The 12,708-nt window shown below is 66.0% G+C and overlaps 2 protein-coding genes across 4 annotated transcripts in view; one reads left to right on the forward strand and one right to left on the reverse strand.

Annotated features, from left to right (window-relative positions):
• Positions 2,879-10,220, forward strand: LOC110404757 (semaphorin-3D-like). Of its 3 annotated transcripts, none has more exons than XM_021409408.1 (17): positions 2,879-3,013; positions 6,330-6,490; positions 6,556-6,639; positions 6,743-6,862; positions 6,937-7,039; positions 7,116-7,244; positions 7,322-7,467; positions 7,626-7,740; positions 7,811-7,880; positions 7,953-8,097; positions 8,172-8,394; positions 8,489-8,571; positions 8,639-8,680; positions 8,813-8,970; positions 9,064-9,128; positions 9,233-9,363; positions 9,433-10,220. In XM_021409408.1, exons 1-17 carry the CDS (start codon positions 2,941-2,943, stop codon positions 9,799-9,801), a joined length of 2,217 nt encoding a protein of 738 aa, XP_021265083.1. In that variant the 5' UTR covers positions 2,879-2,940; the 3' UTR covers positions 9,802-10,220. The 3 variants fall into 3 exon arrangements, with proteins under 3 accessions (XP_021265083.1, XP_021265081.1, XP_021265082.1); XM_021409406.1 differs by lacking the exon at positions 2,879-3,013 and adding an exon at positions 3,369-5,270; XM_021409407.1 differs by lacking the exon at positions 2,879-3,013 and adding an exon at positions 3,370-5,270 and having other exon boundaries at positions 6,577-6,639.
• RAD54L2 (RAD54 like 2 (S. cerevisiae)) overlaps positions 10,139-12,708 on the reverse strand; it is a 60,008-nt gene continuing 57,438 nt past the window's right edge. The window contains exon 26 of the mRNA XM_021409399.1: positions 10,139-11,725. Coding sequence (XP_021265074.1) covers positions 11,658-11,725 — 68 coding nt within the window. The 3' untranslated portion in view covers positions 10,139-11,657. The remainder of the gene's footprint in view (positions 11,726-12,708) is intronic.

Genomic DNA, 12,708 nt, shown 5'->3' on the forward strand with positions numbered 1-12,708 from the left:
TCTTGTTACACAGAACCTCTTGTAAAATTTCTTCTCATGGATGGAAATGCTGTCTATCATGGATATGTTTTTTTTTTTTTTTTTTTTTCCGTTGGGTTTTTTTTTTTTTTTTTTTGTTCGTTTGTTTTTGAATTGTTACAGGTTTTGCTGCTAGATTTTTTTTAATAAAACTGAAAATTTGTCAGTGCCTGTCTCTTGCCTGGAATGGCACGCTTTGATAGCACGTGTTGCTTTGGAGGATTCCTGTCGTGTTTAGCTGCCTGCTGGTGAGGGCCTGGAGCCTGCGTCCGTGTCAGGGCCGGGCGCTGCTGGTGCCATGTGCTTTATGGGGACAGGATGTGAGCAGGGAGCAGAAGGCAGCCCCAAGACCTGGCACGAAATGGGGAGCGACCTGTTTGGGATTCATCCTGGCCGTTAGCAGGGACAGCCGCTCTGAGCGAGTGCTGCTCACGCAGGGGCAGCTCCTGGGACAGGGACGTGTAAAGGGGCAGTTTGGCTGGAGCATGATGGCAGTGTGTGCGTGTGTGTGTGTGTGTGTGAGCTCAGCCAGGACAGCAGTGCTGGGGCTGAGTGTGGCCGGGGCAGATCGGGGCGTGCTGGTGGCCAGCGCGGAGCAGACCTCAAGCCCGACCTGCAGCAGGGGGATGGAGCTGCCCTGCCTCACACACACCTGCTGCTTGGCCACCGGAGATGTGTGGAAGCTGAAGACAGCAAGATAGGGAGGTAAAGGTCCACGTGCAGCAGCTGACAACTTCTAAAGAGAGCAGAAGACCTGCCAAGGCTGCGTTTCTTTACCTCTGGCATGGGGCACTGCTGGTACCTCGGTGCTGCACCCAGCAATGGAGGATGCAGGGAAACAGCGGTGCTGGTGAGTCCGTGGCGTGAGACACGTGCACCCAGCGCCAGGAGCATCCTTTAGGAAGGGTTTGTAGGCAGCCCTCTGCTGCTGGAGGACCCCTCTGTGCTCGGTCCTGGGGCTCTGGTGCAAAGCCGGGGAGAGGAGCTGCTCGAGGAGCTTGCTTTAGAGGACTGCGTGGAAGTTCAGCTGGATGAAGAGTCACCGTAACACTCGTGCCTTGGAATGAAGGCCCTTAACCAGCAGCTGGGAACGGTTCGCTTGGGTCCAGAGGCCAGGAGCTCCGTTAGAGTGGGAATAGCAAGGGAGGATCCCAAACGAGAGCCTGAACAAGTGCTGCGGAAGCACGGAGCGCGGCAGCGCAGCGTGCTCCTCCCCTCACCTCCAAACGCTGGAGGAGAATGGGGGAAAACGTGTGGGCTCCCTCGAGCGTCTGCAGGGAGGGCTGCAGAGACACGGGGCCGCCGTGAAGTGCGGCACAGGCAGCACTGAGTGCCGTGAGCACTGCTGGGGACACACAGCACGGGGAGTCACCGTGATCTGCCAGGGAGAGCTGCACGCTGGGGATGCAGAAACCCGGCCCGTCCTTGCCGTGATGTTTTTGGTGTCTTTGATGTTTTTCCCACCACTGATATTTATTTTGAGAGAACGTTCACCTGAAGCCGCAGCTGCATTGCAATTACCTTGATCTCTTTTTAATTATTTTTCTCCTCTTTCCAAGAGTATTCACGATGGTCCCGGTGCTGCCGTCACCACTGTGCAGGAGCAGGAGGCTGACCCACGTGTCCCATGCAGAGAGAGCTGCTGCTTTCCCTCCTTCCCAATGGAGAGCTGTAGGTTCACCTTTGATTTTTGGTATGGACCCGCTTTAAAACAGCAGTAGAGATTGAGGAGCCCCTGCACGGAGGAGGGCAGCGCCCATGGAAGAGCCCCAGTGCGGAGCTGGAGCTGTGCTTCCAGTCGTGCTCTGGTGCACGGGGAGCTGAGCTGGGGGCACAACCCCTTCGCACACATGGCTGGGGAGAGGCTCGGCCCTTCAAAAATAACAATTCCTCTCCACGTATCCAGCGTTCTGCGTGGTCGTGGTTGGGCTGTGAGCTGCTGCAGAGCCCAGGGTTGACCAGAACGAAGCTGAGAGCCGCAGCGTGGCCACGCAGAAGCCCGGCTCCAAGTCTGGCCGGGATTCACCCCTTCCTCCAGGGGAGGATTCGCAGCTGCTCGGCGCTGCTCGGCGTGCTGCGGGGAGGAAGCGGGGAAATGAGAGCACCGCACCCCCAGGGGACGGAGCCCCGCGGCCGCACAATGGAAGGATGGGCTGGTCCCACATGGAGCCGGTCCCACATGGAGCGGGTCCGAACCCGGGCTGGGGAAGGCTGGGAGCTGCCCTGCCACCGCCTCCCCGGAGCCGTCATGGTGGGAAACCCAGCGACGGGGAGCAGCCGTGGGCCCCGTGCTGCGTCGTCTCACCCGACACCGTGCCCCCCCGGCCCTGTCCCGCGTTATTCCCCCCTCGTTGGGTGGACGGGGGAAGGAGCGGAGCAGCCCCGCTGCGGGAAGTTCGTGGTCCCAGCGGGGGGAGAAGCGAGGGCCGTCCCGGAGGGGGCTCAGAGCCGGGGGCGGCAGCAGGGGCAGCGCCCACACTGGTGCCGAAGCCATCCCCTGAGCTGCGGCTCCGAGCAGGGCACGGGTGCCGCTCCGCCAGCCCCCCCAGAGCCGAGGCCCGTAAGCGCGTGGTGCGGGCCGTGCCGGTGCCCACGGACACGGGGAGCCCGGAGCCGCCCGCGTTGCCCGGGCTCGGTCCGGCTGGGGAAGGGTTTCCCCGCTCACCCCCCCGCCCCCCAGGCAGCGCGGGCACAGCCCCGCTCCCGGCTCCCGCGCTCGTGTCGCAGCTCCGACGTGCGGGACGCTGCCGTCAGCCGCGCCCGACGGGTTCCTGCGCCGTCCCGCCCCGCGGAGCCGCGGGAGAGGAGCGCTTCGGGGCCCCGCACCGCCCGAGGGCAGCCCCGCACCGCTAGGTGGCAACAGCCGCCCGCACCGCGGGGCTCAGCGGGACGCAGGGACGGACGGACCGACGGACGGACGGAATGGGCGCAGCCCCCGGCCCCGCCCCGAGCCCCAGGTGCCGCGCTCGGCGGACGGCGGCTCCGCGGCTCCCGGGTGAGTAACGGAGCGAGGCGGGGATCGCGCCGTGCCGGGCGGCCCGGGGCGGTGGGAGCGCCGCTCCCCGGGGCCGGACCCGCAGAGCTCCGCTGGGTGCGGGACGGGACCGCTGAGAGCGAGAGCTCCGGGTCGGGCTGCGTGCGCTTTGCGCCTTCGTGCATCGTACCTCGGAATGAGCTGCGTGCCGTCGGGGTGGGGGGTGGGTGCGCCGGGACAGGGCGCTGGGGTGGCTGGTGTGCCTAGAAGGGGGCACTGGGGTGGCCGGTGAGCCCAGAGTGGGAGCACTGGGGTAACTGGTGCCCTGGGACAGGGCACTGGGGTGGCTTGTGAGCCCGGAGTGGGGGGTATTTATTGGGGTGGGTGATGTGCTGGGACAGGGCACTGGGATAGTTGGTGTGCCAGAACAGAGCGCTGGGGTGGCTGGTGAGCCCGGGGTGGGGGCGGTGGGGTGGTTGCTGCCCCAAGAGCTGGGCTCAGGGAGCGCTCTGCTGCTCTCCCTGCACAGGTCGGGGTAATGCCGGGGCTGCTGTCACCCGCAGCACGCAGCACCGCGTGGCTTGCTGCAACGTGTAGATTTCTCCTGCAGAGCTGAGGGCACTGGATGTGGCAGAGAGATAAACACCCCGATGGTTTATGAGCCGGAGATAGGGAGGTCAGTTTGAAAGCGGAGATATCAGCGCTATAAGGAAATATGGGAAGAATTCATCCCTAATCTAATCTCACCAAATTCCATTAGGGTGCGAGGCAGGGCTCCATCGCTCCGGTTCCTCTGGCCGAGAATTAAACAGGAAACCCCAATGATGGGAACTGTTCCCCCAGTCCCCAGGCGTGGTTTGAAGCCCTGTGCCATGCGATGCTCCTGCACGGCGTGGCACTAAGGGGACAGGGGCTGGGAATGAGGGAAGGATGCGTTACGAGCCATGGGGGACTCTGCACAACGCCTTGGCAGCTGAGGATCTGGGCTCTGGTCTGGGGGTGCCCAAGGGCCCCATCTCGCCCCAGGATCCCCGCTCACGATTTAGCCCCCGTACAGCTCAGCCAGCTCCGAAAATGGGGGGGGAGATTCCGTATCAGGTGTCAGCCATGTGGCGGACAGGTGATGAGGGCTGGGTTCAGCCCACGCACCGCACCGGGGTGTGGATGGTGCCGGGAATGCGGCCGTGACCCCAGCGATCTCCAGGCTGAGGGGACCTCACTCTTTGGGGCTGGTGGCTGCGTGCAACTCATGGTCCAAGGGCTTGGCACGGCACGGCACGCTCTGCTTTTGGGGTCCAGCTCAGTGAGCATCCATCCCCGCCAGTGGCTCTGGGTCAGCAGGAGGTTTGGGGACAGGGACGACAGCTGCCGCTGCCTGATGGAGCAGCTGTGGGGCATCCATCACGCGGCCCCCAGGGGACAAAGGCACGGGCAGGGCACGTGGAGCTGCCCAACATACAGATGCAGCCATGGGTATGAGCGGCACGGGCAGCGCACGGTGATGTGGGCTGAGCCACGGGGTGGCAAACACCTGGGGCACGATGTGATGGCCCCATCACCTCCCACCCTCGCTGCTGCCCGGCTTTGCCGCGTCTCGCGGCCCCAGCCCCAGCTTTCCCCCAGCTGCCGGCCCCGCTGTAACCCAAGAAGCGCAGCCCGCGGGGCTCTGGATTAGCCACGAGACAATCGGGGTCTGTGGGGCGGCACATGGCAGGGGATGGCTGCGGGCTCGCTCAGCCCCGCTCCGTCCCTGGGGATGGAGCTCTGCCAGCGCCCTTCCCCCCGTGGCGTTCGCGCTCCTGCCCCGTTCGTGGTACGGCACAAAGCGCTGCCAACATCCCTCGCCCGGCGCCTGCCCTCGGCAGCAGCCCCTCTCCGTCCCCTCTCGCAGGAGTTGATTATTTGAAGCTGTCGGCAGTGTTTAGCTTAACCCTGGATTCATCGCCCGCAGCTGTTTCCATCCGGGGACGCTCCGTCTCACCCCGCAGCGTGCGCTCCGCCAGCGCCGAGCCTCCAGGAGAGCGTCGTGTCTGCGGGACGGGGCCACGTGCCACCCCCGGCTGCCACCCGGGCCCGCGCTGGGGTCACGCAGGTTGCCACCGGGGCAGCTCTGCGGGGCCGAGCGCGGCGCGGCGCAGCTTCTCCCCTTCAGGCGGAGGCCCCGTGCCCGCAGCGATGGCCCCGCTGGCCGCGGCCCTGCTCTGGGTGCTGCTGCTGCGGCCTCACGGTGCCGGGAGCTGGGGGCAGCACGCCCCGCGTCTCCGCGTCACATACAGAGGTGAGGGGCCGGGGGGTGGCGGTGTCCCCTGGAGGTCCCCACCAACTTCTGTCCCATCTCCCGCATGCGCCCACGCTGCTGTGCTGCACCCGTCAGAGGTGTTCCCCCTCCGGGGGATGTGGTGCTGCGGGGTGGGGGCTCCGTGGGGCTGCACGCCGTCCCCGCAGCCATGGGCAGAGGCAGCAGAGGAAGCTCCCAGCATCGGGAGGGCTGGGGGACAATGGAACAATGGCACGGGATGTGACTCACGGACAGCGAGGGGCAGCAGGTTCAAGGACACGGCGGCTCCAGGAGTTTAGGTTTCAAAAACCCTAGGAAAAAAAAAATATAAAATAAAAGGGCCTTTGAGAGCCTCACGTAGGGGCTCAGAGAGAGAGTTGGGGGAGGTGGGGGAAGACGCGAGCAGCTTGCAGAAGGAAATGACAGCGGTGATGCCGTGGGAGCGCAGGAAGGATGGGCACAGCAAGGGGCGGGTGTGGGTCACACCAGGACAGCGCAGCGCTGGGGCTGAGCCTCTGCGTCCCTGCAGCAGTGCTGCACGGCGTGGGGCTGCAGAGTGGGGCTGCAGAGTGGGGCTTCGCCCTTACCAGAGAGGGGATGGAGGTGCAGAGCCCCCCGGGCTGTGGGACGCGCTGTGGGGCAGGCAGTGACCCCAGGAAGCCGGGTCAGGCCACGCTGAGGATGCTGCAGCTCAGGGGACAGGAGGAGGAAAAACACCCTGTCCTTGGGGGATAATGGCACAAAGGAGAGGATGTGTCTCACCCATCGCCGCAGCCACTGCTCAGCAAAAGCAGGGATAGGAATCCAGCTGCTTGCTTGGTGGGAAGTGCAGGGCAGTCCCTGCCCGGCCCCGTGCAGCGGTGCTCCTTCCCCTGCACCACGTCAGGGCCACGCCGCTCGCTTCCTCCCAGCTGCTGTGGACGCTCCGGTGCCCACGTCCCATGTGCTTCCTGTGGCAGCGTGCCCAGCCGGGTCCCCAGCGCTTTGCTCCCACCCATGTGCTTGGGCTCACGTTGCGGGGAGTCCCCTCACGGCCGCCCTTCCACCCTGTGCCCTCAGAGCTGCTGAAGTCCAACAGCTCCCGGTGGCTGCTGGCCCCAGGGGACGTGCCGGGCTCCCAGGCGCTGCTGCTGGATGAGGACAGGGCCTGGCTGATGGCGGGAGCCAAGAACCACATCGTCCTGCTGCACCTGGAGCAGCCGGGCAGGGAGCCCGAGAAGGTCAGCGCGGGGCGGTGAGCGTGCGCCGGGCAGCACCGGCATCCGGCACCGCGTCCCCAGTGCAGCCCGCGGTTGTGTGGTTGCAGATCTCCTGGCCGGCACCCAGGGCGCAGGTGGAGCACTGCCGGCTGGCGGGCAAGGACGTGGAGGTGAGCGGGGCCGGGCAGCCTTGCACGTGGCTTCTGGGCACCGAGCGCTGAGCCCCAGTGCCGCAGGTGTGCCCCCCGCTAACAGCCGTCTCCCCTCGGGCAGACCGAGTGCGCCAACTTCGTCCGCCTCCTGCAGCCCTACAACAGCAGCCACGTGCTGGCCTGCGGGACCGGCGCCTACCAGCCCGTCTGCGCCTTCGTGCAGCTGGGAGCCCGCGAGCAGGTGGGGATGCCCCACGGCAGCGCCCGGTCCCGGCGCAGCCCTGCCGCAGGCTGAGCTCCCCTCGTGCCACGCAGGGTCCCGGGGTCCCCATGATGCGGCTGCTGAGCCACTCCCTGCAGTCGGGGCGAGGACGGTGCCCGTACAGCCCCCGGCAGCCCTTTGCTGCGCTGCTGGTCGGTAAGAGCGAGGTAGCGGGGGATGCGGGGGGGTCTGCGGCGGCTCCCAGCTGCTCCATGCCCGCATTGCCCCACAGATGGGCAGCTGTACTCCGGCACCTCCAGCGACTTCATGGGCAGCAGTGCCGCCTTCTTCCGCACTGAGGTCGGCGGAGCTGAGCGGGGCTACATCCGCACGGAGCAGCACCAGGACCACTGGCTGCACGGTACGGGGGCTCCGGGCCCGGCTGGCGGCCCTGGGGGGAGCTGCGGGCACGGGGCAATGCCGTGCTGCTGCTCGCAGAGCCCACATTCGTCGGCGCCTTCACCATCCCCGACACCCACAACCCGCACGACGACAAGGTCTACGTCTTCTTCCGTGAGACGGCCCTGGAGGGCGGGCAGTGGGAGCGGCGGCACATCCACGCCAGGGTGGCCCGGGTCTGCAAGGTCAGCGCGCAGTGTTAGGCTTCCCCGGCTGCAGCCCCCATCCCTGGGCACCCGGGCAGGGCAGGGGTTGGGGCCGGGGCTGTGGCTGCGTTCCAGTGCTGGGACGGGTGGGTGGGCACCGGGCTGGGCGGGTGTGCGCAGCGCTCGGTGCCCGGCAGAACGACGTTGGAGGGAAACGCGGCCTCATCAACCGCTGGAGCACGTTCCTCAAGGCCCGCCTGCTGTGCTCCATCGCCGGGCCCCAGGGCACGCAGACGCACTTCGACCAGTTGGGTGAGTGCCACCCGCCCGGGGGTGCCCCCGTCCTGCACCCGGCACCACCCGCTGCTCTCTCTCTCCGCAGAGGACGTTTTCCTCCTCCGCACACGGGACCCCCAGAACCCCCTCGTCTTCGGCCTCTTCACGGCATCCAGGTGAGCCCAGCCCTGCGCACGGGGCCTCCGTGGGCCTCCCCGGCCCGTGGTGCACTGACGGCCGCCCCGCAGCGCCGTGTTCAGCGGCTCCGCCGTCTGCGTCTACTCCATGGCCGCCATCAGAGCGGCCTTCAGCGGCCCCTTCGCACACAAGGAGGGCTTCGACCACCGCTGGGCGCAGTACAAGGGCCGCGTCCCCTACCCCCGGCCCGGCACGGTACGGACACGGGCGGTGGGTGGCGGCGGGAGGGCCCGTCCTGGCTGTGACGCATCCCCCTGTGTTCCCCGCAGTGCCCCAGCGAGACGTACGACCCGCTGCTGCGCTCCACCAAGGACTTCCCCGACGAGGTGATCAGCTTCGTGCGCGCCCACCAGCTGATGTGGGAGCCCGTCCGCCCGCTGGGCCGCCGGCCCGTCCTGCTCCGCGCCAACGTTCCCTACCGGCTGCGGCAGCTGCTGGTGCACCGGCTGGAGGCTGAGGGCCGCCACTACGACGTGCTCTTCCTCGGCACAGGTGGGGGCTCGGCGCGGCGCTGGGGATGGAGCCGGGCAAAGGGTGCGTGCGCGGTGTCGGACCCCTGCCCTGTGATGCCTTTCTGTGTGAGCAGATGATGGGAAGGTGCTGAAGGTGGGGCTGCCCGGTGAGGCGGGCGCCGAGGCCGTGAGCCTGGAGGAGATCAGCGTCACCGAGGTACGGGGGCACTGGGAGCGGCTGCCCGGAGCCCAGCAAGAGCTCAACGCCTCCCCTTGTCCTCCAGGTGCCTTCGCCCATCCTGGACATGAAGCTGTCACCGAAGCGGGTGAGTCCTCATGGTCCTACCCCGTGGGACGGGGCATCCGGCCCCGGCCCCTCACCCCCGGGGCTGCACCAAGGCCCTGCCCCACTGACCCCGGCCCCACGCCCCGCTGACCGCTGCCGTGTGCCCGAGCAGCAGGAGCTGCTGGTGAGCAGTACGCAGGGGCTGCTGCAGCTCGCCCTGTCCCGCTGCGAGCTCTACGGGCAGACCTGCACAGACTGCTGCCTGGCCAGGGACCCCTACTGCACGTGGGACGGCAGCGCCTGCGCCCCGGTCCTGCTGACGGAGAAGCGGTGAGCGTGCCGTGGGGTCACCACGTGCCCCCTGCACGGGGCGGCCCTGGGCTGGCGGGAGGTGCCAGCGCTGCCCCATCCGCTGTCCCGCAGGCGTGCCCGGTGCCAGGACGTGCTGAAGGCCGACGTGCTCAGCCAGTGCCAGGACACAGCGGAGGGTGAGCACCAGTGCTGGGATTGGTGGGGGCAGCGAGGCGCCGCCGGCACCCTCCGCCATCAGGGAGCACGACGCTGGGGCCGATCCTGTCCCGTTCCCATGCAGGGACGGCAGCCGCGGAGCAGCCCGTGTTCGGCGTGGAGAAGAACTCCACGTTCCTGGAGTGCCGGGCGCGCTCCCCGCAGACAGCGGTGCGGTGGCTGGTGCAGCGCGGCGAGGGGCCGGGGCTGAGCGAGGTACGGGGGCAGCGGGGACGGGGCGCGTGGGCGAGAAGGACGGCAGGGCCTGACTGTGCCCGTGCTCAGGTGAGGAGCGGCGGGCGCGTGGCGGTGCTGGAGCAGGGGCTGCTGATCCGCCAGCTGGGCCGGGAGGACGCCGGCACCTACGAGTGCCGGGCCATGGAGCGCTCCTTCTCCCGGCCCCTCACCCGCTACAGCCTGCACGTCATCCGGCACGAGGCCACGGAGCCGCCGCACCGCCGCGGTAAGGGGCCCGAGGGCACCTGGACGGACCCGCGGGCGCTGGGGGCACCGGGCAGCGGCAGCCTCGACGCCTACTGCACCGCACTGCGGCTCCGGGAGCGGCAGCGGCAGAAGGCCTGGCACCAGAAGTGGCAGCACCGCACCCCCGAGAGCAAGAGCGGCCGCGTGCGCCGGCAGCCCCGCAGGCTGTAGGGGTGCAGAACCGCTGCAGTGTGACTACCTCAAACCGGGCCGGGACCGTCCGCCTCGGCACAGCTCCTGGACACAAAGCCTCCGTGCCCCGAGGAGTTGATTCCCATTCTTCCCAGGCCCGTTCTTAGCAGCAATAAGGAAGACAAGAGGCTGAGAATGGAAAGCGACCGTTCTTGCACGTGGTCCCCAGCACCACCAGCACCTGGAGCCGTGGTGGGCACGGCGCCCGGACCCCGCACCATCCCCACCGTGCAGGAGGAGGGCGAGGGGTGCCCACCTCTCCCACCCCAGCCCACGTCACTTTTATGGATTCCAAAGCTAGAGAGACAACAGGCAGTTATACCAACTTACAATTTATTATTTTTAAAAAAAATGACATGAAACACAAGTAAAAATAAATACATCATATAAACAACAAATTGTTCCGAGTCTCTGCTCCGGGAGCTCAGGCAAGCACACCCCGTTGGACAGAGAGCAGAGGGAAGCACGAGATCATGCGTGGGGCACCGACCCACCCGCCCCGCCGGGTGCTCCTCCTTCCAACCACAACAGACCAGCCACAAACTAAGGCGGTAGTAAAAAACCAAAAGAATAACCCCGTAACAACAGAAAAACCAAAGTGAGACTTATTGACGGATTCACTCGGGCTCCGTGCGCGCGTGGCTCTGCCATGGGCTCCCGAGCTGAGCCGGTGCCATCGTCCCCGCGAAGGGAGTGCATCCTCCACGGCTCCAGGAGCCACCGTCCCACGGCATCAGACCAAGTTCCCTGGTGACCCACACCCCCAGCCCTCCCCCGGTCCTCCCCTGCATGAACACAATTCACCCAAGCGCGACGAGCAACACCGGCTGCGGAGCCATTGCTGTCCTCGCCCCTTTTGACCCCTAACCCAGAGCGATGTTCTGGTGTTCAGCTGTTTGCTGCCCTCATTAAGCCAAAATCCATCCTCATTTCGAGCCAACCCCCCCCTCTGCTCGCCGGGACCTTCTGCTTTGTGTGTGCATCTGCAGCTGCCCCCCAGCGCCCAACGGAGCCCACCTTGCCCCCAGGACTCCGCCCCCCCCTCCTCAGCTCTTCCTAGAAGAACCAGGGCAGAGCCCTGCAGGGCTGTTCCCAGCGTCACCCCCAGCCCCGCTGCTCCCACCAGTCGTTGGGAGGCAGAAAATCAGCAGCAAAAACAAAGAGAGCGCTGAACCACGTGGGAAAGAACCACTCCATGCTCAGGGCCAGGCCAGGAGCCCTGCAGCAGAACCATGCGCTAAGGGGGGGGTGCAGGGTGGGGAGACCCCTGGGAGCGGGGCTGCAGGGCTCACAGGGGCCCCTCCACTCTGGAACAGCCTGGATAACCCCACCGTGCCGGCGGGGGGGAGGACAGCCACCCCCCGGGCAGGGCTCGGATGGGCGTGGGGACACAGACCCTCGTCAAGGGGGGACCCCGCTGTGCCTAAAGCGGGGCCGGCGCCCGGCGAGCCGCAGGGAGGCCGCCCGCAGAGCTGTCCCCGCAAGTGCCACCACCCGCAGTGACACAGGGCCCAGCGGGGACACCCTGGGGCCTCGTCTCAGCGCGGGGTCCCGGAGCAGGCCCAGCTGCAGAGTGACGCTCCGCTCCCGCTCCCCCCACCAGGGCCACCCCTTGCTACGACCCATCCCCAGATCCAGCAGCAACCGCAGCCTGGCGGGGGCACGGAGGACAGCGGGGCACGCTCGTAACCATCAGCGGCACAGGGCTGCGCGCGAGGAGGACACAGAGCACGGGAGGGCATGACTCACAACGCAGCACTGTCACGTCTTTGGAGGAACTTGCATGAACACCATCAGTTAATTTGCTTTGTTACTTTTGTGGGGGGGTTTGATTTTTATTTCCATGGTGCATCCAAAGACAAGTTGTCCAGCAGTTTGCTCAGAACCCCTCGGTTTTCAACTCCTAGGATATGTTAAAGAAGAAAGCACTATTTTAATGTTTGTCTTTTTTAAAGAAAATAATAATAATAATTAAAATAATTTGCATAGCTAAACTGTTGATCTAAGGCTTCTACAAACGGCGTGGGTTACGTTCGACAGACAACGTCCATGAAACAGAGAAAGACACTAGGAAAGCCCCGGAACATTTGTTTTATTGTTTTCATCACGCGTCTCCGTCCCGCGCAGCCCTGGCGGAGGATGGCAGCGCATCCTGCCCTGCCCTGCCTGCTCCCAGCGAGCACCAACCAGGCATTCTCCGCTCCACGAGCCCTCGGGGCTCACCCCAGCCCTGCACAGCTCCCTGTCCTCCCGCCCAGCCCCGCGGTCTCCTCATTGGGGAGGAGCGCAGCGGCTCCTCCGCCTGTCCTGAGAGCACCCGAGGGCTCCGTGCCCCCCTCCCCAGCCCCCGTGGGGCACGACACGGCGAGGGGAAGCTTTGAGGCCGCCGCCAACCTGCCCTACGCTTCGGCTGCTCCCCCCCCCCCCAGGCAGCCCGACAAGCATCCACGGCGTGACGGAGGCCAGCGGCTTCGTGTATTTATTTCCTCGCGTTCAGACGGAAATTAATTTAAAAGTAGAAAGAAAGAGTCCCCCCGAGCAATAAATACGATGCCTTCACGTAATAAATTAAGGTAGAGATCCTGTGCGGGGGGGAGGAGGGGGGCAGGGGGAAGCGGCTCCCATCACAGAGCCACCAGCAGCAGGCACCGGGTGCAGCCCCCTGCCCTGCCTGGGGCTGAGCCCACCAGGGCCCGGGTCTGCGGGGGGGGGGCAGGCACCGGGACCCCCTGCAGCAGCCCCACAGCGGGCACTGCCCCAGCTGGCAGCGCCAGGAGGGCCCGGAGCCCTGGCCCTGCTTTCTAGTGAGTTTGAAAAGGACAGATTGTTTGTGGGGTGATTTTGTGTTGGGTTTTTTTTGTTAATTTTTTTTTTTTTTTTTTACAT

The sequence above is a fragment of the Numida meleagris genome, chromosome 11 (genome assembly GCF_002078875.1).
Source record: "Numida meleagris isolate 19003 breed g44 Domestic line chromosome 11, NumMel1.0, whole genome shotgun sequence".
In the NCBI taxonomy this organism is placed as follows: Eukaryota; Metazoa; Chordata; class Aves; order Galliformes; family Numididae; genus Numida; species Numida meleagris.

Excerpts from the sequence above, each read along its gene's own strand:
- LOC110404757 (XM_021409406.1), top strand. The coding sequence starts at position 4,700 with ATGGCAGGGGATGGCTGCGGGCTCGCTCAGCCCCGCTCCGTCCCTGGG. Across the intron at positions 8,572-8,638 it reads AGGAGATCAGCGTCACCGAG|GTGCCTTCGCCCATCCTGGA; the intron begins GTACGGGGGCAC and ends CTTGTCCTCCAG. Across the intron at positions 9,364-9,432 it reads AGGGGCCGGGGCTGAGCGAG|GTGAGGAGCGGCGGGCGCGT; the intron begins GTACGGGGGCAG and ends GCCCGTGCTCAG.